Source organism: Dicentrarchus labrax, unplaced genomic scaffold, assembly GCF_905237075.1.
Source record: "Dicentrarchus labrax unplaced genomic scaffold, dlabrax2021, whole genome shotgun sequence".
Lineage (NCBI taxonomy): Eukaryota > Metazoa > Chordata > Actinopteri > Moronidae > Dicentrarchus > Dicentrarchus labrax.
The window spans coordinates 12948735-12973351 of NW_026136707.1; the positions used below are offsets into that span (position 1 = coordinate 12948735).

At 39.0% G+C, this 24617-nt stretch overlaps 1 protein-coding gene across 2 annotated transcripts; it reads right to left on the reverse strand.

The window, feature by feature from the left end:
- Positions 1-2833: 2833 nt before the first annotated feature.
- LOC127366686 (metalloreductase STEAP4-like) lies at positions 2834-10790 on the reverse strand. Of its 2 annotated transcripts, none has more exons than XM_051405859.1 (9): positions 10557-10790; positions 10365-10472; positions 9583-9653; positions 9042-9126; positions 6270-6548; positions 6085-6179; positions 5825-5978; positions 5522-5692; positions 2834-3519 (listed from the first exon to the last, which is right to left on the reverse strand). In XM_051405859.1, the coding sequence occupies exons 1-9, from the start codon at positions 10767-10769 to the stop codon at positions 3409-3411; spliced, it is 1287 nt and encodes a 428-aa protein (XP_051261819.1). In that variant the 5' UTR covers positions 10770-10790; the 3' UTR covers positions 2834-3408. The 2 variants fall into 2 exon arrangements, with proteins under 2 accessions (XP_051261819.1, XP_051261818.1); XM_051405858.1 differs by having other exon boundaries at positions 2834-3672.
- Positions 10791-24617: the final 13827 nt, after the last annotated feature.

Genomic DNA, 24617 nt, shown 5'->3' on the forward strand with positions numbered 1-24617 from the left:
CAATGTAGCCTTTGTTATTAACTGGGCAATTATTTTATGTATATATCATGCAATATTTTATGTGATTTGTGTTGGATCAGCCATGTCTGTCTGCTTTTATATGTTCTTTGTTTTGCCCTGTAGTCCAGTTTCATGTGCATCATTCTGGCAGGGGTGCCCAGGAAGTTTTGGGCCCCTTGACATGCCTTCATGCAACACATTTCTTATAATGTGAGTCCCCCTCGCTTATCAAAACCCTATTTTTGTTCCCCCTCATTTTATGGTTTTTATTCTTTCCTATGACTCCAAATCAATTCATTTCTTTCTCAAAATCTTTTTTTTATATCTCAAAATGGTCTCATTCATGAATGCTCAGTTTTACTTGTACTTTAAACAAACAAGACAACAAACAAAACAAACAACTTGAATAAATTCTGTAGCTGAATGACTGCCATATACTTAGTAAAGCTCAGTATTACGTACTGTAAACCCTTTGAGAGACCTGGATTATTGAAAATGTTTACAAATGATTCAAAGTTGCTCTTACAGATGCTATTTCACCTCAGTTAGGAAGCTTGAAGACACCCTTTCACTGACCCTGCACGCATAACATAGTGGTTTGTCCTGATCTCTTTGATAGCAAGTGGCATATGGTGTTGTTCTGGTTTCTCAGTCTGCAGGTTTTTCAAGATAAACTACTGTAGTGCCTTTTTTTATCAAGATGTGAGGTGGACAGTTCGATTCATTGCCAATAACCAAGTGAGACAACCAGTCTTTAACCAAGTTTTCTTGGCCACAGCAAAACCTCCAGAGACTTCCACAATAAATTAGGCTGCACGATAGGAGCTGTAGAAGTAACATTCACCTTAAACACCTCTCTTTTGACATTCCTGCTGAATTAATTGAGCATCATGTGCTGGGTGAGAACTCAGAAAAAGGCCCTTGTCGTACATTAGCTGTTTCCTGATGTAATGGAGGGCAAGTTTTACCTCAACAGACTGAGGGATTGAGAGTATGGGCATATTGTAAAAGTCTAATTCACTTGACAATGAGGAACTCTTGGGTCACTTGGGATGCTATTTGCCTCCTTGATGTCCTGGGCCATGGTGTGTGTGCCCCATGCTGTGCTGAGTTATACAGTTATAAGTTCAATGCTTGGGCATTATAGAGATGAGCTTTGTGGTCTGTGTAAAACAACTGTATGTTAAAATGTACTATATGGGTGGTATTTGATCTATTTCAGGTTACTCTATTCTTCTTTGAATGTGGACATTTTTCAGATGGCAGAAAAAATCATTTAGAAATCAATTTAACAATAATATCAAATAGATTTTGGGAATCAGGCTTTTTTTGTTTTTAGAGTAAAACCTAAAAACAAAAAAAGAGTATTTAGGTTTTATAACTATTCACTTGTGGATGCTGAGGGCATTAACCGTAGTAATAATACAATGTAGACAGGCAGGATTGACATTTATTTATTACAATTTTTTAAGTTTAACAAACAAACAAACAGATTTTCTTACAACTTTACAGCACAAGAAGTTTCAGTTCATATTGTGTCAAGATCACTAGCAAATAGTACAAAAAACTCAACCTATGTTCAGACTGTGGCATTGCCCTGTACAGTATGTGAATTGAGAAGACAATTCAGAAAACAATCAGTGTTATTATTTACCTTTTATTCAACATCTGAGTGTATATTTCACAGATTAATCCTGGGTGGATTCTTCATTAAATGTAGTTCATGATCTGTGTCTTTACCCACAATTTCAGCTGTTTATTTATGCTCATATAGAAGTGGGCCTTCATAGCTGGACACACATAATCGTATTATGGGTTTCATGGTAGCCTGGGTTTATGAAATTAAACAGGGGGGGAAATGGTGGACGTAACCTAGCTTGTTTCACAGCTTCTCTGTATGTTGCTACATCCTAATTCTTTCCCAGGGCAATACTGGAGCACTCTACCTCATTTATACATCAGCACACACACACACACACACACACACACACAGCCCAACGCACCCGAACAACAGGGAATAGGTTAAAATCAACAGCCGTTCTTTGGTAATAGGAGAATAATACAATGTGAGATGGTGTAAGGGCTTGCAGATTGTGTGTGCAGATAATATTGTTAGATGCTAGATAACAGGATGTCTCTGACTAAATGTTCTGCTTGGGGCAGAAAAGGAGCTGCATATTCCTCTAGTAACAGCAGACTCTGTGATGGTGACAGCTGCTCCACCCTCCTTCTCTTCCCTCTTCTGCTTCTGGAAAATCTGATTAGTGTTGTACATATTAACATCTATCTTGCTGTTTCACAACTGCCATTCGGCACCTGTCCACCAGCAGTCACTGTTCATCACCTGATCAGGTCACCTGCCTGCCCGGCCATCCAGTCTTTGCCAACCTGTCTATGTTGCCTTCGTTACACAGCCTATATTTTGTTCTGCCTCCTTATTTAGCTGTCTGAATTTGTTGCTGACTGTGACCCTGTTCTAGATCATGAAAAGACACCTTCATCACACCTGTTCTGCCTCCTGAATGTGCTTTTGGCTGTAACAAATCTGTGATCCACTGTCACACTCACTGGTGTTGTCTCTTCTAAAGTCTGCGTTGACTGTGCATGTGGTAATACGATAAGCTTAACCTTACGCTTCTTTACATTGTGTATGTGCATATGTAAGCGTGTGTGAGGGTGCACGTTTGTATGCCCTTGAAGGGCAGGCAGGTTTGGGCAGCGAGGTATTTGTGTTAGAAAACAGAGATCAATAACATCCTGAAAAGAGAGCAACTCCAGGGATACAATTGCACCACTTGAAGGGAGAAGAGAGAGGAAAACGGAAACTGTTGCCTATGTTTATCAAAACAATGGATTTCAGCAGGGGGATATCAATCTATTTTCACCACAGTCTGTGAAAAGATACAGTACAAACATGAAATCAGTTTTTTTTTTCTTTCTCAAGCTCAAAGGAAATAGACATTAAAAACATTTATATCCATGGAGACCTGTCCACTTGGCTGCAATAAACTATACTTTTTTGTGTTGTTTGGCTATTGCCAATTGAGAATAGGCAGTGCTGACTGATCAAAGGAGACAATCACACACCAACACAGCATGGACAAAATTATCTTTGGATATGTGTGTATGTTTTTTATCTAAAGTATTACTCATTCTACAAAATCTACATACCAAGCTGAATATGAAGAGATTTGGTCCAAATAGTAGAGATTTTAGAAAATGATTGTCTTCTAAAATAAGTTTGTTTTTGTGCTAAATCACAACATGGAATATTGTTTTTCAGTTTACGATTATGTATTGGCTGAAATGTATAGTTATGTGCAGTTCTAAGTTTTTTCTTCCTTCAAAATAATGAGTGAATGAAGCCCTCAGATAATCAGCAACCCCAATGACTTCAGAGGTCAGAGTTCACAGGTTGGTGGCCTTAATCGTACCCATCTCCTCCCTTGGCTGGGTCCTCTCCCAGCCTTGTCGAATGCGGGTTAAGGTTCGGTCAACGCAGGGGAGAACGAGCAGCACCTTGAGCACCAGCACCACAGAAGGCACAATTAGACAGAGCATGTAGCCTGGAGGAGTGTACCATTTGTAGGTAGAGGAACGAAGAAATTTGTTCCAGCCGTAAATGTAGCCATGTGCCGTGCATATGCACAGGGTCAGGTGGCCCAGCTTAGACTGACAAAAAAAAAATCACATAAAATGGAAATGTTAAAATAATAGTGTGACATTTTAGGAAATATGTTCATTTACTTTCTTACAGAAAATGATACGAGAAGATTGATACCACGGTCTGTATGGTAAATATGTAGCTGGAGCCAGCACTGTGTTTGCTCAGCTTAGCATAAAGGAAAAATCCACCTTAACATTAACGTGCTATATCTCAGTGGGTCATTATTGTTAACTAAAACTAAACTAAAAACTAAAACTAGGTGTGAAAAATAAAAAGTAAACTGCAGAAAAAAAACAAAAATGAACTGAAAAGATACTTATACTAACTAAAATAAAATGAATATATACAGAAAATGTCTCCAGTTTTAGTCTTTGTCAGTTTGGTCAACAAGCATTAGGAGTTATTGGTGCATATGTTTATTGAGATTCGGATGTCTGACTGTCAATTACCTTCACAAAATGTTGTGTTTGTATTGTAATTCCTTTTCTGAACTTCTTCAATTTTGCCCCTGAAAAATACCTCTGAAACTAATAAAAACTAAGCTGAAACTAAACATCTTTAAACAATAAAAACTAAACTGAAACAAACAAATCCTCTGAAAACATACTGAAACTAAACTAAAAATTAAATTATATAATTATAATTATAGAAATAAAAACCAATGAAAAATACAAAACTATAATAACTACAAACAGAGCCATGTTAGCTGTTTTTTTCTATTTCTATTAGTCTTAGATCTCAGATATTGCATGATAAACATCTGTCTCTGTTGGTAACTGAAGCCCCTGTAGCTGACATGCTTATTAGTAAATAAAATTATATTCAGCTATTTTTCCAAATAGAAAAATGGTGTTTTGGTTAAATTAAAACTACTTTACAAATGACTTTAGGAATAACAACCTGTCACACACTGAAGTAAACTCTGTGGTCATTTTCAGATTTTAAGATGAATGTCGGACTATTTTTTTGTTCTTGTCGAATCCTCAAGTGTTACAATAAGCTAAAGATACAAATTGCCTCACTGCCGCTCCAGAATAATTGGTTTTGTAGCACCAGTGGCCTTTGAGGATCGCTTATTGTTAATTACTTTGGATAATGTGCCTTCATTTACATTTTTAGCATTGGGCTGCTGATGTTCTCATCCTCAGTGACTTACAATAAGTGCAAACAGCACAATAAGGAAACATTCATATTAATGTAGTGTAATGCAGTAATGAACTATGCCCCTATAATGATAATCAGGGATCTTATTTAACTAATTTAGAACAGCAAATCCTTCTGCTGCAAGTATTAACATGTATAATCAAAAATTTACATTCCTCTGTTGACAACTTAGCACCAATGCAAAAAAAAAAAAACCAACAGTTTATGTAAATTGATACCTTTTATTTTATGTTTTTCACAACTCTTTTCACCAGATCATAAGGATTATCTTGACCTAGACCTCTTTCTCTAAGTCTCATTCCCTATCTAAGGTATACCTATGGACCTGACCTTTACACAAATGGACCTGTGTACCAGGTATCATAATTCTATTTAATGAATAACTTAACATTTAAAATCCTGGGCCAAAGTCAGCCAGGCTTTCACTCTGTGTGCCTCTGTTAGGCAGTTAGTTAACTAGTCTCCAGGGGGATGAGTGCCAGTGACATATTGCTTTTACAACACTTTAATAACTGATGAAAACTTGGACACTTCAAATATAGATTATCATAAAGGCCCTAAAAGACGTTTACTGATAGTAAGCACATGACTGATAATGTCCATAGGCGTAAAGGTGAACAAGGTGAAGCACATACACTCACACTAACACGTGCACTCAAAGGACTGTACAATATCCAGCTGTGCTCTTACCTGAATGAAGCTGAACTCTCTCCAGCTGAGAGTGCCCCCCACAGAGGGCAGGGATGTTAGTCCTAGCAGGACATAAAGAAATAACCCTAGGATTCCTAGCACATAGAACGAGTCTGTGCCCCATGCCTCCGTGTTATCAAAGTAAAACGGGGTGGTTTTATTGTTCTTCATCTAAGAGAAACAGAGACAGAGAGACAGTATTATAAGCATGGTGCCTCTCTTTCCTGAATGTTGGCCTTAAGTCACGTTTCCTCTATGTAGAGGATTGCAGAAATAGTGCATGGTTGAACCAGCCAGCCATACCTCATCCACCACAAGCGAGATGAGTTTGTGTCTGACAGCATAGCGAATAGGAATGATGAATGTATAGATGGCATGGAGAAAAGCTAAGCCTAGTGCAATCAGACCCATCTGCTTCCTGCACAGCATCCAGCGGTCCAGCCAATCAGGGAAGCGCCTGGAACAAGCAACAGTGAGCTAGGCACTTACGCTCCAAAAATGATACACTTTTAACAACGAATTGCAAAGGTAGTGCACATTTTTCTCCTGGCTTAAAGTCTGACCTGTACTTGGTGCCTCTGTAGAGCTGAAGAATGGCAGCTATAACACCAGGCAGGTAACACAGAGACAACATGACGAGAGACACAATCGGAAACACCTGTAAGATAAAACACTTCTTTTAAAGGGAGCACAGAATACCATCTACCAACAATACAATCTTCCAAACCAGAATGGGGCAAATGTTTACCTTGTTGGCCAGGGATACCATGATTCTGAAGGAGATGTCTTTCTTCTGTTCAGCATATGCGTAGATGACATCTCTAATGAGCAGATAGAAGAAGAAGAAGGCGATGAGGCCGATGGCCACACGTAGTGGCAGCCTCCACTCAGGGAACAGCTGCAGGGGGAAGTCCTCCAGCTCTCTGGCTGCTGACAGAGTCCCTCGATCCAAAACAGTGAGGCCCAGCTTGGTGGCCATCTTTGCTACCGCCTGCTTTGCTTCTGCACTGTTCCCACACAGGTAGACCTGGGGCAGGGAGGAGTAGGATATATTTAAAATGGGTTGTGGTATAGTCATGGGTTGTTTAAAGAATAAGGATGTTGAAGTGTATTGTTGTTGCTGTCAACAAATACCATTACATAACCAAAACCAACAATGAATTATTCCATCTCTCATTACTTTAGGGATGCACAAATAGTACAAGTACTTACATTTGGGCCGATAATAAATACAGATATAAGTACTTAATAATAACATTACAGTTCTAACAATGACTTAGACGTTCCTCACTTTCTGACTGTAACAAATTAAATGTTGCTAATGTTGATGTAAATGTTCCTTGAAATATCTCCAAACTTCTGACATTGCTTCTTGTCCGCCTACCTGCTAAACTAGCGAGATGTTATGTAATGTCACTCTGCTGTAAAGTGATATTGGGTGCAGTCTAGCAGTAGTTTTATGATTATAATTACTAGTATACTGATGCTGGTATCAGTACTGGTGCATCCCTACATTACTCTCCAATTTCTTTACACTGACACTTAAATATAAAACTGCTTTCATTTTTTTGAAGGCTAAATAATTTCCTTGAAAACCTGGGGTGCAGTTTTAGCAAACATTAGTGAAAGTAGTGTATTTGATTATAACTATTTTCAACAGCAAAATGGTGTATGTGGGACGGACTCAAAATAAACTACAGTGCCCGTGTTGAGTGCAATGAAGGAACATGTCTCCCAGTCCAACAGTATGGCTCACTGGTGTGTTTTTAATAGTTTAATAGTAGTAGGTCTATGGCACAGATGATTAAGCTATCTCAGGCTTTGGCCAGACAGACTTTACTCACTGGGATAAGCTCTTAGGTTTAGTTTTTGTCATGGGATTTTTTGACAATAAGAAAAATAAAGAATATTGCTTACTTATCTTTAATATTAGTAGTAGCCACTATCATAATCAGTAATACAGGTCCTAATATCATATGAAGACAAATACAGATACTAAGAAGCACTCTTTTAAGCAAACTTGAGAAGTTTCGGCATGTACATGTGCATCTTACTATATTTACTCTTATTATATCTGCAATTATATGGTCAATCAGTCAGTAATTTAAAACAAACAAATTCATCTTTTCTTCAACAATGCCTCAGACTGACAATAAAAAATTGAAATATTGTCCTCCTGCTGCATTCTGATTAGCTTTTGTTTTTCATTGCTAATAATTACTCTAAGATTACTGTTAGATGACTCACCAGCCCTGTTTGGAATATGTAGCGCATGACTGCACCGCATACACCTACAGTGTCTGTCTACAGATTTACCCTTGTTGTGTGTCGATCTCCTCAGTGCTGGATCAGTAATTTTTGAGATGTAGCCCCTGGAAGTGTATGACTATGTAAAAGCACACGCATTCTATATATATATATACATAGATTGCTCAGAATGTAATCCCATTTCTAGATCTCACCATGCTGAAGGTTATTACCACACTCATAGCTCTGTGATAAGGCGATTAAGTTGTTTGTAAAGGGGGAATCATACAAAGGGAGAGGGATAGAGAGAGATAGAGAGAGCTGGAGAGAGTTTGAGAAGGAGGGAGCAGTTTGACAGGCATATAGTTGAGTCTCTAGGATTGAGCAGTTTTCCCCCAGGTGTGTGTATAAGTGGACCGGGCAGCCAGCCATGTCTCCCTACATTACTGCACCAGTAACAGCAGGGGACGGCCGACAGACTAAATCTCCATCTGAATGTAAATGTGACAGAGCCACTGCCCCGCTGTGGATCTAATCAAATTGCTGGCCGGGGAATAGCACACACTTACAAGCATGTGTGTGTAGATATATACTGTACCTACATATGCACTGATAAAGACACACACCTTCAAACACACTACTCATGTTCCCTCACAGCTACCTGTTTTCAAAGAAAATAGAGCACTGCAGTGGTATCTGTGTGAGAGTGTGTCTGTGTGTTTCTCTCTGTGTGTGTATGGGGGGTTGTTTGTGTTGAAGAGGATTCGAGGCAGATTCAGGTTTGGTCTCCAGGGGTTCCAGCATGTTTGTGTTGCTCTTTGTAGCTGTGAAACGGAAGCTGCAATAAACACTGGTCTTTCTACTTTGTAACATCATAAAGTGTGTTTGTTTGTTTGCATGTTTATACGAGTATTGTCCTCATATTCTCTTGCATTGTTATGGAAAGACAGCAAAATCAATCATCTGCAGCAACACGAATGAAATCAATTCCTAAATTTTGCATGCTGTATGGTAAAGCGTCCGTCTCCTATTTTAACAAGTGTGAGAGCCACTTATCCCATTGTATTCCAGGAAATGATGAAAGCAGTTATTGTCTCTGGTTTGAAGTATCATCATGAAAAGATCAAGTTGATAATCTCCCCTCCTGTTACTGCTCTGTCTTTGCTCTAGTCAGCCAAAGCCTTCCTTAAGGCTTGGAAGCTTCCTGGCTCTGTTTTGCCTTGATCCCACTGACACCTTTTAACAGATTCCTTATTTCCACTTCCACTCTCACCTGTTTTCCTGCCAGAAGTCCATTCTGCAGGGCCCAGGCAGACAGCGTGTTAAGGCCTTTCACCACAGCAGCTCCAGGGACCAGACTGAAGAACACACAACAAGGAATATAGTTGCTACTGTTTCCGTCTACAAACACACAGACTGGGAAAGGAAGGGTCTCACAATGGTGAGAATCAATGTTTCCACTTCAACAGAATAGACTCACAGCAGGATGTTCTGCCAAGGGAGCTGCAACCCCACAAATTTTTTCATTTCTTTTGGATTCAGTTGAGAGTTTTGATGTCTCATACTCTAAGTGGCATTTAGGAGCACTTTCCCTAAAAACACATCCAGTATTCAAAAAAAAAAAAAGTGCCACCTACTGTTGCAGAAATGATTGCTGACATTAAACCAAGATTTGTCTGGAGAAAAGTTAGCTTAGGTATTCATAACAAAAATAAAACATTACATTTATGATGACGAAAATGTTTACATGTACAGTATATTTATGAATAAGACACCCTTCATTTCTTCTCCAAACTATCAAAAGACTCTGTTACCTCTGCAGGTAGGCAGCATTGGCTTCTTGGTACATGCCTTTCTTCAGGTTGTTACTGAGGTCCACCAGCACCTTTGTTGTCCACCCATCAGCATCGACAGAGGAGAGGAAATAGAAGATACAAGTTGTTAAAACTATTAAATTATTTATAGTCTTCTCTCATACATATTACTGTTAAATATATATTTAAAAAATGGGAGAATGTTGATGTTGATAAAGGTGTGTACAGAAAGTAACCTGAAAAAATACTGATTGTGTATAGTACTTAGTTAACTAAGGCATTACTGTAATCACATTACTTTTTTTTTTACGTTGAGTAAAGTGGAGTAAATACAGACTGATTCTGAATTCATTTTCATTCTCTAAAACTTCATCATTTAATATTTTTATATTGCTTTATTTTTCAGTTCAGATAGGACTATTTCAATTATTTTTAATGTATTTTGTTCTATTTATTTCCTGATTTCAGTTTTTGCATTGCTGAAATGTTTAAATTTGGATTTTCCCTTCACTTCGCTTCTTTGTCTTGAAATTGTTTTTTTTTTATTATTATAAGTTGTTGTTGTTGAGCCACATTGTTTTGTCTTTAATAAAATAGCTGATGTGTGGGCTGATATTATGACTGAATTCAAAGTCAACTGGGATCAATATGTTGATTGTCGCACAATTTCTAACTACTACTTCTTTTTAAGTGGCTATTTGTAATTGACTATAACTTCTTGATTTGTTCCCTGTAACTACTCAGGACTTTGTGTACCATATTGTTAAAGATTCTGCATTTACCTTTCCTTCAAGATGAGATGCAAGTGTTTCCAGGAATTCATAGTGTTCTCTATGAACACAAATAAAGATCAGACTGGCTGACTGGGCTGCCTCTGCATGGCTCATCACCTGTATAAAGCACAAATTGAAGACATAAAAACACAAACACAATTTCTGGTACATCCAAGTTATAAGTTATGCCATGTATTTTACCTGAGCTCCCTGAGGCAAGGGGCCACAGCTGTGGGGTCTACGGCTGCCGTACACCACCCTGTAGCCAGACTGTAGCAGACGTAGGCCCAGAGAGCGCCCCAGGTCCCCCGTCCCAAAGATACACAGCAGCTCTGGCACTGGGGCAGCTGCTGTGCCCACAGGATGCAGCGACACACTCTCTGGCTTCATCTCCTCCGACATCACAACAGTCATGTTCACACACTGACTTTGGAGGGTCAGTGTTCCTGCTGTGTAGTTATATTGCTGTGGAATCTGACCTGTACACAGCCTCTCCCTCTTTGTCTTTGAGTGTGATTTTTAACCCTTTTCTGTCTGCTGTAACAGTGTGTGTGTGTGTGTGTGTATGTGTGCATGAGGTGAGGGTGAATTTGTTTATTACACCTATAATCAACACTTGATATCACGTGTTCAGGAGTGTGCAAGCATGCATCTTGTCATATGATGGTGTGTTTGCTACTGTGAGTCATTACGCAGCAATCTTAGAGTGTATTTATATTTCTTTATTATTGTATGTGCTTTACAGAGATTGATTGATACAGCAGGACTTTGAACTAATTTATAAATCACTTGTATGGGAAACCCTCTGTGCTCTGTGGATGTAACATTAACCTCGGATTCACTTTTTTTTTTCAACATTGTATCACTTTTTAGAAACACAGTCTGCTTTAAAGGCGATATCTAGTTCACCCAGAATTTGACTTTCACATTTGACAGAAAAAAACTTCTTATTCTGCTGCTTTCCAAGGCTGCCTTATTCTATTTCTTCTGTTCCCACACTAGACATGGTGCCACGTGGGAGATCCTGGCCCACAGATTCATTATCATTTCAAAACCCACTGTTCCAACCAAAGGACTGGGAAGAGAATTTGTGCAAATTTAGTGTTCATGTCCCCATGGCTAAAACATCTGCAGAGTTGTGACACGAACAGACTCAACAGAGCAGAAATGAAGCTTGGCACATGTGTAAGTGTTTTGTGTGCGGCTGTTTTACTATGTATGAATGCATGGCTTTGCTTGCAAGTGTTTGTTGGTGTATGTGCGGGTATGTGTGTGCATGTGTGTGTGCTGAAATGGGTCAGGATGATCAGAGTCTCAGCTGTGATGTGCAGCACCTGGGGATTTGGCTCTGCAGACAGGGTGACTACCTGGCTGTAGAAATGACACATAGCATCACATCAACTTTACTGACTATTTGCACAAAAATACGCTCCTCACCATAAAAGCAGCCTCATTGAAATGACAATGTGCACATACATAGCGAGCGATATTTATGGCAGACAAGCAGCGCGTTACCTCAGGAGCTTTTACAGTCAAGTCCATAACTAAAGCATTAATGTCTACCTGGGGGGATATCGCAACAAAATGAGAAATCATTTTATGCCTAACCTTTAAGGCATCCATTCACTTGTAGCACTGTTAGAATAGACCTGATAGCAGATCCACTTCGATGACTCATTTACTAGCTCTGCCTCCGGGACATCTCTCTTTTCTTCTCCTCTCCCTTCTCTCTCTCTCTCTCTCTCTCTCTCTCTTCACATCACCACTCTCCAGTATCTGCCCTTCTTGCTTTCTTTCTTTCCTTTGCTCTCTATTCTCTCTCACTCACTACCCTAGTGCTCTCCAACCTCTCCTCCAATCTTTCTCTAAATTAATAACTATTGAGTTCATTGAGTAAGTGAAGCTGGCTGTAATGATGTCATCACAGACCGTGTCTTGTGTTTGTCTATTTAATAGAACCACCACTTTGCTCAACCTTGAAAATCTTATCAAAGTTCACACTCCTATAAACACAAGCTGAACTCTTTTAAGGCCACTGATTTCTTCTGGGAAACTCCAGCTAATCCTTGAGATTTAATTTGTGGTTGATTTGGCGTCATCTGTGGTTACTGTTAGTAACAACAAATTACTTTTAATAATCCAGGTTCCACGATGACATTAAATAACAGGTGTCAACCACTAGGGGCACCAAACACCCCCTCAAGTGGCTAATTTGCAAGGAATGCAACAGAAGAAGAGCAACTTCTGCATCTGTTTGCAGTGCACCAAAAGGGCTGAGAGGATTAATTTCAGACGACAGTCGACAGTGTTTTCTGACACCGTCTTTTGTCTTCTGCATCACATCCAGTATGAACATTGCATTCTTTGTTACCTGTAAATCCCTGTGAGTATGCAATTTTAATCCCCTGTAAGACAGAACTTTACAGAATGCACATATGAAATATCTATCTTTATTTTCTAAATATTCCACTGTGTTCACCAGCTCCCTTCTAAGCCTGTAAACAACACTGATGCAGGTAGCTAGAGTGATCCAAAACCATAAGTTAAAAGGTGCTAAACTGCTCCTTAGAGATGAAGGACACGGCCGTGAGTTGGTTGATGATTCTCCTTGAGACAAACACACCCACTCACACACACACACACACACACACACACACACACACACACACACACACACACACACACACAAACACCTCTTCTTCAAGACTTTGAGTCCTTGAAGGTTTCCATGAAAGTCCACAGAGGATTTGAATCCATGTGAGTATTTTGTGCTTGTCTGAAAACATCTTGCGACATTTAGCAGTGATGCTCTCTGGGACATGTTTACATCAAACACATGCTGAACTGCCATTTTATAAATGCCAGGGTGGAGTTACTCATGTGAGAAACTGAGCACAAATTTAGTCAGTGTTGTGTTGGATCAGCCTGCAGTCCTGAAAAAAAACTTGCATGTAGCAGGGAACGTTAAACATTTATTCTCACAGCTTAACAGACAAAAATGAAGAATACTCATTTACAACTTTCACTGACAATGCTGGACTGCATGCACTACAAGCGAGAATGAACTGCTGTGGTTCTGGTCCAATTCCAGAGGGCGTTGATTTGGGAGTTTCCAGCTGTTTCCAGCTGTCAGAAGGCACACAGAATCATATGAGGCGTGGTTATTAAAGACAGTTTTGAGATACAGTGTGCATATTGTATGTAGTTTCATGCTGCTACAATGGACAAAGAACAGCTTGCAGGAATGGAAATCCATTGGGGTTTCCCCGTGCAGGTCTAGAGAGGTCTAGAACACACCCACACAATCCCCAATATGCCTTTTTAACAGAGTCACATTAAGAAACGCTCAGCTGTTATGTTCATATGTTTGCACAAGCAATATATCTGATGAACTCAGGATAATCTGTAACGCCGACGCTAATTTTTCGCTAGGACAGATTGTTTTAAGTTTTGTGCCGACTCTCACGGATCACAGGAGTTTCCCCCTTTGGCAGGTACCCAGTTTTTCCCAACTGGCGTCCCCCACTTCTGGTACGTACCGGAACCAGACTCCTGGGGCGTCTCCGAAAGACCCCTTTTACCTTTGTCACACACTATATCAAAAGTATAGCGTCACAAAAGCGGGACGGGTTTGAAACCGTTGGCTCGTTCGTTGTTGAGGAATCTCTGTATTTCAAAAACTCATTCCTCACACGTTCGTTTAATGAATTCTTAACACCAGTAGAATGTGCAAAGTTTACAGAGCTCTGGGTTCAACAACGATTAACCTGACATGCACAAGGTCTGCCAGTTCACGAGCAACCTCTTGTTCCTAACATCAGTTCTTATATTTTTGCAGATAACACACATAGCACCAGATGGTAGAATCTCCACCCCTCGTCCACTTGGTATCTCGACTCCAAGAATGGTGTTGTTGGGGTAGCCACAACCTGGAACTGGAAGGAGTCCGTCTGGCTCCATCATTGTTTTGTCTGATACTGACCTCGGAGGTCGTGTTTACCGCTATCTCTCCAAAAGAATGTCATGTTATATCTGCAACTACCCACACTCTTCTCCCTTATACTGTGCCTGCTATTCATATTCATTAGTAAGTTATAATTCTATAACACATCATACAAACATCTAATATTCCCTTAACAGCCCTTTATCAATGTAAGCATAATCAATGTAAGTACGAGTAAACATATTTCTATTCTAGTTAATAATCATACAGGTAAAAATATATAGTATAAATCACAGAATATCGCAACAGTTCTTTGGGATTTCTGTATATGATGGCTACTACTTTAATGCATTAGGTATGAGGTTCAGATTGAGGCTCTGACTGAGCTCAGGTTTTGAGGTTGTTAAAAACCAAACAGAGAAAGGTAGGAAGGCACAGAGAAAGATACTGTATATACAATGAGACACAAAGACAGAAACAGAGAGAGAATAGCAAACAGAGTGGGACATAGAAAGAGAGAGAGAAGGATAGATGCAACTTAGGAAAGCAGAAATTGTGCCTCAGTAGAACAAAGACGCTTGTTATAACCAGAGTTTCCCACAAGTATTCCCAGAAATATTCTATAAATATTCCATTACCAGCTTTCCAGACAGACTCGCCTGGGATGTTCATTATGAAACACTTAGAATAGGTTTAAGGAGAATCAGAAACAGTTTGGATGAAAGTGTAACCTATTTCTGTAGATATTTGTATTTGATGAAGTCACTGCTTCAGGACTGATGATATAAATGAATAGTTCATGTGCCTATGTATAGCATGCACACATGCATTTCTCAATGTTCTCGGATTTGTTTGTGTGACTTTCCATGTGTATCATTGTGTATGCTTGGTGTAACAGTATCACCATCTCCACAGCAGGCCTACATACCATATAGAAACATCTCTGAGCTCAGAGAGCCTCAGCCTCTATCTCTGCTTTAACAGGATGAGCATTGACTGCATGTTTGAAGTTCAGAATCTTATCTGGCAAGCCAAGCAGCAGAAATCAGAGGCGGGGAGGAGCTGCATGAAACTACAGATTTAGAGATTTTCCTCTCTCGTCCGACACACATCGCTGCTGAATTATATGGCCTTACTTTTTTGATTGTAGCCTTTTCAGAGGAGACTGTGACGCTTTGAAAATATCTCCACAAAGACAGTGCTTGCATGGGATTGTCTTATCCTCTCCTTGGAAAGCAAGCTTTGATAATCTCTTTGTTTCATCTAACTTCTTCCTTTCCCCTTCCACCCCACATCACTCCTTGTGTGATCTAAGATACATGAAACCAAACAGAGCCATTTTGGTTGCCATGCTGTGAGAGTTAAGATTGAAATCTCTGATGTATCTGTGTCATTCTATATAATCATATCTTTGACAAACAGCTGTGGTCTGCAAATAGCAAGCATCCACACTGCTCTTCCTTAGTGGCTGCAGGGAAATCAGCAGCCCATTATGAAGCTGAAATAGGCCTAAAGAATTTTTCGCCTCATCTCCTCAGCCTTACCTCCAGTCGAGTGAAAGAGCTGACAAGGTAGGAAAAAGCTGACACAGAAGTCTAATTCTATATGGATGAAAACCTCATACTCATCAGAGGTGCAATTTCCCTGCTCTGTATTTTCACAGCAGTAAGGGTGAAGGAAGAAGACAGTGGGCTTGCCTGCATGCAATTTGCACAAATTTAATGAGCAGTATGGTGATTAATGGTGATTAGGTAAATTGTTGTTGTTCTATGTACAGTTTCACACCAAATCTATAGTTAACAAGGTGGAAAAAATCTCCTAACAAGGGAGAATGCCATTTGTTCTCATTCCCCTTCAAACTGCCTTCTGGGTTACAATGCCGAAATGAATCTCCTCACATAGACCCATGATTGGTAAAAAATAATTACGAGCCTGCAGCAGGCCTGTTAGATCAGTTGCATGGTAACCAAGTTTAATTGAGGTCTTGACTGTCATGCCAGTGTAGTTGTCTATCTGCCTGTCTCTCTGTCTTGCATGTATATCAGGGCTCATTTGAAGTTACCTCAGTTTTTTTAAAATTTTATTTTCATAAATCCTGGTTTTTGTGCACTGGGAATATCAAATTGGTATAGGTTGTTTTGATAAAAATGTTTTAATCAATTCCTCGAAATTTTCATGACTTGTGTATCAATGGTTTATTTATTTCAATGGCATTTGTCTGTTTTTGCAAATGAAACTCTATGAACTGTAAGGTTTTCATGAAATTAACCCTCTCTTTTGATACTATTTATGGTCAGCATTTCTTCAGAATTCAATGTATATATCAATTATAATCTCTCGTTTTTATTGTTAGCGGCAGAGTCCGTCATTTCTACACTGGATTTTAATTGCCTTCAGACACACACATTCATAGAAAATTGTACAGCATAATACCGTAATAACAACCTGTTTTCTGTTCAATCTTTTTATATCATATTAGAGCTGTATTAAAATACCGCTCATGCAAAAAGAACATAATACTGCCACTGGTTCACATTAACAGTGCTCAAACAGGGAAACACAGGGTGGCTTTTATTGTGATGCAGCCACAGGAAATACAATGTCACTGTGTTTAGCACTCACTATGAACATTAATCAAATGTTGGTCGACTAAACAAGACAAGATATTGTCGGAAGTAATGAAACAAGAAGGAGCAGCCACAGTGTAGAGCTGCAGGTGACACACTACACAGGAAAACTACTCGTGCCGTGTGCAGCATGGAGTTGTTACAATTATAACTGACTGAATGCTTTATTAACAAAACATGAATGTGTTTGGCTGTGCTGTAAATAAACACACCAGTTGCTCTTCTGTTGTTTCTCTGACAAACTTGCTGCTCAAGGAGCGTTTGCTATAACTGTACATGATGTTACAATGGTAAGGTGTAGCTTAATTAAGCAGGTCTTTAAACTGTTGATTTATAAACAATCAATAGTGCGCTTTACAAAAATAAACAGTAAACCTATAGACAGTGTTTTATTATCAGACTGTGGGTTGTTTTATATGAGTAACTGTCAGCTTAGTGTTATCGACACAGACATCTCTCACCTTTAAAACTATGTTTTGTGGTATTTTCTAACAAACAGCAAAACTGTTGAAAGATGGTGTCGACCTGCATTTTCTGCTTGTGGTGTGGTTACTTGGTGCTATCCGAGTATGAATACAAACTAAACTAAGTTGGTAAACCACATGGAATATAAATAAACCTCTTGAGATATGTTAAATATGACAATTTGTTGAACAGTTTGTTGGTCTATCTTTCTATTTACTGACAGAATATGTGTGTGTCTATCTTTGACTGTCTCTCTGCCTGCCTGCTATCCGATTTAGTTTGTCTGTGCGTCTGGCCACCTATCTATCCCTGTGCCGCCAATTCAGAGAGAAAACACTATTTCCAGGGATCTGCTTTGAATTGAAGTGTATTGTGATGTTAATGTAAGAGCTTTGTTACTTAAATTTCTATGTAATTGCCCAAAAACATTCTCAGTAATTCAGAACCATCCGGCGTTTCCATGTCTCGTGCTTCCCTGGAGAAAATACAGCCATACATACTGTCAGCGCTGATAAGACACACCAGTTTCTCATGCATTCTGCTGTCTCATGTAGGTTTTTAATAGAGAAAGAGAATTATTCATTGTCTTCTATAGTACACTAATCTGTTAGGTCTGTAAAACCATACTTCTGTTTGCCATTCTATGTGATTCTATTATGTTCTATTGTGCTGAACATTCCTGCGCTTTCATTCAACATTGTGTTTCCAAATAGCAGATGGCTTGCTAGCAGCGATAAGAAACAGACATTTAGCAGATAAATGAATAAATAAAAATGATGATTGGGTGCAAGATGTAATATTCATATACTGCCAAGCAGCCATAAAAAAAACTAAACTGTTTTTTTCTCACTCTCCCCTTTTCTGTGTGTGTGTGTGTGTGTGTGTGTGTGTGTGTGTGTGTGTGTGTGAGAGAGAGAGAGAGAGAGAGAGAGAGACTTCAATTGTGAAGCATTTCACCTGCAGTACAAAAATATATAATTTCAGCATTTCTGCATTTCAATGGAAAGTATGTCTTTATATAAATTATATTGAGTGTTTTAAGTATATAATGCTTTCCTAATTTTGAGCTAAAAATCTGTTTTGTGTCTTGTAGAGGGATATCTAATATTCTAATATTTTTTATTAAATTAGCAGAGAGACTAACAATTTGTCATACTTACAATGGATGCTGGACGATGGATTTTTTAGTGTTGTGTTTGAATGTGTGTGTGTGTGTGTGTGTGTGTCATAGGCGTGTGCATGAACATGTGTCTGCAAGTGTGAGATAGAGAGAAACAGAAAGCCACTACGATAGCGTATGTCCTTGTCGTTGAGGAAAATATATTTTGAGAAGCGCACAAATAATTAATGACTTGCGGCAATCATGTATTTGAGAATTCAAGCATGAATGATGTGTGCTGTGTGTGTGTGTGTGTGTGTGTGTGTGTGTGTGTGTGTGTGTGTGTGTGTGTGTGTGTATGTGTGTCATGTGGCTGCGTCCTTGCTGGCTGAAAAATGCAGCGCATGCAAACCTGAAATGGCAGGTGTCGGCAAGAACAGGTGAAAATCACACACTGGATAAAGCAACGCACCTCTGTAGGGTGTGTGTGTGTGTGTGTGTGTGTGTGTGTGTGTGTGTGTGTGTGTGTGTGTGTGTGTGTGTGTGCATGATAGAATTAGACAGAGAGAAATACTGTATAGGATACAGGGAATATGTTTGACAAAGATTGGCATGAAACTTGCTGTACACACTATTGTTTACATTAGATTCTATTTCTTCCCAATCTATCCACTACAATGTGCAAATGACTCTGCTAAAATATTCAATTTGATAAATTTGACCCCATTTAGAAGGGCACAGATGGAAAAGGAGCCGAGAGGGAGACATGCAGTTCACATTTGCATCAGCTGCAGTTTATGCATGTGTTCACGAGTGCGTGTGTAAGAGAGAGACAGACAGAGAATAAGGAGGGGAGACAGTTTGTACAGTATGTGTGGGTTAATTGCTGTGTGACCATGCTGAGAGCAGTGAACTCTGACCTATAAAGGGTCAGGCATGGCCTTTTCTGATTGGCTTGCAGAAGAGAAAATTTATAATTACTCAGAATGCCCTTGCTGATGACCTTCATAATCAGCAGAACACATTTGAGGCACATATGTGTATAGACACAGGCACAAACACACACAGCTCCACACACAGCGCTGCCAGGAGCTCAGTCCAGTGTTTCTCAATTTTTAACCCAAGGTAACATGGCAGTGTTTCATATTAAATTCAATGGTAGGTTCATGTTTTTTCTAGATATGTTTTTAATCTAGCTACGGGATAGATGCTGACTTTACATTGAGAAAAAAGAAAGAAAGAAAAAACTGTGTTCATACACACTATAGTGGTCTCTATAGCAGTAAACAAGGTAACAAAATATTGCCCAAAGTGCGAGTAAACTTTATGTGTGATTGTGTACATGTGTGAAAGTGATCCCTTTCCTAAAAAATGTTAGAACATGTAGCGTGTGTTTGTCAATGTGTGTGTGTTACTGAGGACACTAATCCCTCTGGCTTTGCCCAGGTCACGTATCCTGTCAGGTAGCCGTGGAGATTCAAAGAAAGAGCCAATGGAACGTCTTTGTGTCAGCAGAGAAGTATAATTAGTCTCTGACTTCCTGAGCTGGAGATTGACATTTAAGTGTCATTCGCGCTCTGTCTGGCTGTGTGTGTGTGTGTGTGTGTGTGTGTGTGTGTGTGTGTGTGTGTGTGTGTGTGTGTGTGTGTGTGTGTGTGTGTTTGTGTGTGTGTCACTGTGCAAATGTGTGTGTGTGTTATGTTTGTGCAAGGATTCAGTACTGTATACACACATGTACACACACACACTGTACAAAAGCCTTAGGACGTGATCCCCCTCTCTATGTCATGTCTGAAGCTGGCCATAATCTTGCATGACACGTTATGACAGAAACTATGACATGATATCATATCATCTTGGCTGGCAGACCCCTAACAGAGACAGCCCGGCTGCACTCAATACTAAATGGATGAGGAATATGCAATATTCAGTGTATCTTATTGTAATGCATAGTGATGTTTCGTATTGAGCAGAGTTGTATTGTATTGTATGGTAATGTTTTGTATTGTGTGTGGTAATGCAGTGTTCCCTTTGGAAAGATCGTTTTGTATTGTGTTGTGTTTCATTGTGTCTGTCCTGAGGCCAATTTACGCGAGTGCAGCTGACATGTCCTGAGGACCTGCGGACGGCTTGTAAATGTTAACTTAGAGAGACTTGATATTCCTTTATGTAGGCCTACAAGGGCACGCTTTCCCTATTATAATGTGTGTGTTATTGTGTGTGTGTGTGTGTGTGTGTGTGTGTGTGTGTGTGTGTGTGTGTGTGTGTGTGTGTGTGTGTGTGTGTGTGTGTGTGAGCGTCTCTCAGCGTTAATGCCATGGAGGCAATGTGTGAAAGCTGTCAGAGAACATCAGGTTCCTAAAATAGATACTCCCCATGGGGAAAAAAGGGGAAGAGAGAGAGGAAGAGATTGTAGAGTAGGTATTCACATTTACAAGACAAAAAGCCCAGATTCTAGGACAGTGACAATGATTAATTATAGATTAGAGATTACAGTAAACAGACAAGCACTTATGTGCACACAAACACACGTTTACTCCAACACACACACACATACACATACAGATATGCTCACGCATCAACAAACACCATGCCTTGTGGAGTTTCTGAAAAGTCTCTTGTTGTCATGGTACGCAAGAGAAAGGCCAAATGCCAAACATACAGCAGCTTCTTCTAATAACAAAAGAGGTTACAATGTATTAGAATTTGAGTTTTATTATTTACACAAGTATAAATCAACCAACTGACATTGAAATAACAAACTAATGTGTAGGAGAAATTAAACCCAAGAGGGCTTATAAAATACATCCTACATACATGCCTCCATCTAAATGATAGAAAACAGTATTCACAGTGTCAAAGATATACAAAGGTTTAGTCGTCAAACAAATTATACATCAGAGATTAAAGTCTTTATTAGACATTAGGGCTTTAAGGAGTCTGGCTTAATCATTTCAACCAAATGATAATAAAATAATAATAAGTCAAGACTGCAAATTGATCTCTGACAGTGAGATATTTGGGAAGATTAATATTAAATGACTACCTGAATGAGACAGTGTGAATCTGTTAATTATTCACCTTTTATTGCTTTTACCCAAAAGCATTCAATGACCACATCTTTCAAAACTCTCTGTATTTACACTCCAGTATGCAATTGTAAAAACCATTAAATTAAACAAAATACAAAATTATAGTAAATTACACTGCAATTACATGTTACATTCTGCAACATCTACAACTGAAAAAAGAAAAATAAAGAAGACCAACCACAGCTGATTCCCATTTTAGCTGAGCACCCAGGTGATTATGCTTTTTCAATTTCAGGCCATGTTTATACTGTAAAAGGGCAAATCTTTGGAATGAGTTTTTCTCAGTAAACATGGACTGAGCCAAACACAGAAGAGACTCCAGAGAGGAATTATTTTCCTCATGGAGGTGAAAAGTTTATGACCACCACCCACATAATGAGATGTATTTTCCTGGACACAACGGATGCTGGATGTCTGGATATATCTGCAGACGCTTGCCAGGGATGGATCAGGCATGCAAAAAAAAAAAGAAAGAAGAAAGAGAGGACAGAAGGTTTTTTGGTTGCATTAGTGTATTTTGGATGTATGATTAGGCTTCATGTTGGTAAACAGAACTGTATGAAGAGTTCTGAAAAAGTGAACTCAGTATAGAGAAATGTATACCACCCAACTAAATGTGTGTTACCTATCTGACCACAGTAAAAAAAAAAAAGAAAAAAGCCTAAATTAAGAAAAGCTTTGAATATGTACAGACTCATCTAGCACAGCCTCGCTATAGAGATTGGTCAGACATAGCTGGCTGCCAGAGGAGGAGAGACAATGCTCCCAGTGTGACAGAGGGCAGGTGGAGACAGAGCTACACTTTCTCCCCTCATTTCCCAAATACCAGACTCTAAGAAATTTATTATTTATGTATTTTCCCAATATAAAATATACCCAGAATTTGAAAATCTAACAGTGTTTTGTGATATTTTCTTGATGTTATGGATTATAACTTTTATTTTTATTTTCAATCTTATTTACTAATGTTTTGTCAGTATTGTCTTTGTTACACTCATTACAACAAAGCATGCTGGATTGAAATTTTTTTTAAATTACACCTGTTTTGAGTTGTATAATCCTTCACTGGAAACAATAAGTCTGCATTACAGTCCCATCTAATTGCGAAAAATGCTCTTCAGATGCAGAAATAATCAATTTATTACACCAGCAAAAGGTGACAAACTGTGAAAAAAGTGTTACATACTTCAACAACTCAACTCACAGACATTGAGAGAAGTGTATTGTCTGCAGTGTAGACTTTTCAAATGATATCTGCCCATACGCTGCACTAACAAGCAATGATTGTGAAGTGACTATGATAAAAATTCATCAACTTGATTTTCACTGTGATGGATTAGATAACTCAAGCATGTTTCATGTCTCTGCTTATTCATTTTTGCATTATACAAATACGAAGAGAAAAATGCTTCTTTAGAATGGTAGTGTGATAGCTGAGATATTTAAATACACAAGATTTGTAATAAAAAAACCTATGTGATGATCTGCTTACCAAGGCAGGTCTTCTTTTACAGGGGGAACAGTGAGTAAGCTGCAGTGTCTCGTGGGTCAAGGTAAATACCAAGCCATTGAGAGTGATTCATGATATGGTGACACCTTTGATAATGCTTTCCTTCAATGTATCCTTGCAACAGAGATTCAGTTGTCTATAGATGGTATTTTGAAGGTGCATTCAACATTCTTCATGTTCCTCTGATGTTTATTTATACCTTTATTGTCGTACCCAACTAATACCTTCTCTTGCTGTGAAAAAGGGGACTGTCAAAGTTTCAGGTCATGTTATCCTCTCTTTCTACGATGAATTTCAGTGTCCTAGTGAGTATGCAAAAGAGTGATTGTGTGGGTATAAGGGGCGATGGAGTAGAGACAAGAGCTTTAGAGACTCTTTTAAGAAGACAAAGAGAGATGAGACTCTGTTGCAATATTAGTAACAAGAAGGACAGAAATATAGCGTGTTTAGTGTGTGTGTGTGTGAGAGAGAAAGAGACGGGAATCATGAAATCATCATACACTTCTGCCGGGCAGTTGATCAGGGAACGTAAGCCTCTGCTATCTCTGCTATTCCATACCAACCCTCTGCTTTCCATACAGGAGTGGTGTATAATTAAAAGATAGACTGATAGCACAGGAGAGCAAGAGGGCCACTATGACCTCATCACCGTTCTCTCTGACTCTGACATAATTAAAATAGAGACTTGATGAAATCATTCACAGCATTGTTTTTTTTTAAATTTCTTCAACCATACTCACTCCATCAACAAAAATTGTCAGACCTAATGACTCTGCTTAACAACACAGAAAATAGGACCTGTTAAAGACACAGGATATTTTATGGGTGCAATCATCGGAGCCGTTTAATTGCCTCAGGCTGAGAATAGAGAGGTTGACTGTGTTATCGTCTCAGTATAACCAAAGCAAACTCCTCGGGAGGTGAGTTATTTATTGTACAGCTGTAATTATGGCTACTATAATTTGGATTTCTGTTACTTTCAAGTGTGCATGTTTACGTGTTACTTTCAAAAAAGTGTGATTATTTTGGGTTAGAGCTGATCACAAGCTGGCATAAAATTGTTGCCATGAGGTTACTCAGGGTTCACTCTCAATATAGCTGTCTTGTCTGCTGGAAGGTCTATTGAGGGTTCCTTTTTTCAGGTTAGGTTTTTCAGTAAGATGTTCCATTAAAGTCTCTGTCTCTTTTGTGTTTGTGCTTCTGCAATTCAAGGAGCTTTAATGGCACAATAAGACTTCTTTGCATTTCCAAAGCAGGGGCAAACACCACCACAACAAAACATTGTAGAAATTGTCACTCATCATATAAACACACAATATGTTTTTGTACAGTATGACGACAATACTTCAACTGGACTGATCTAGTTGATCTAGTTTCTAGACTAGAAAATCCACAGTTTTCTATATGCATTGTTTGTTTGTTGAACAATGATCGGCATCTTTACCTTACCGTAAAAACTCCATATGCTGATGTAGAGGGCGTAGTATGACTGAAATCTCCAGAACAGCTGATAAATGGACACTGAG

Excerpts from the sequence above, each read along its gene's own strand:
- LOC127366686 (XM_051405858.1), bottom strand. The coding sequence starts at position 10,769 with ATGACTGTTGTGATGTCGGAGGAGATGAAGCCAGAGAGTGTGTCGCTG. Across the intron at positions 10,473-10,556 it reads CCTTGCCTCAGGGAGCTCAG|GTGATGAGCCATGCAGAGGC; the intron begins GTAAAATACATG and ends TGCTTTATACAG. Across the intron at positions 6,180-6,269 it reads TGGTATCCCTGGCCAACAAG|GTGTTTCCGATTGTGTCTCT; the intron begins GTAAACATTTGC and ends TTTATCTTACAG.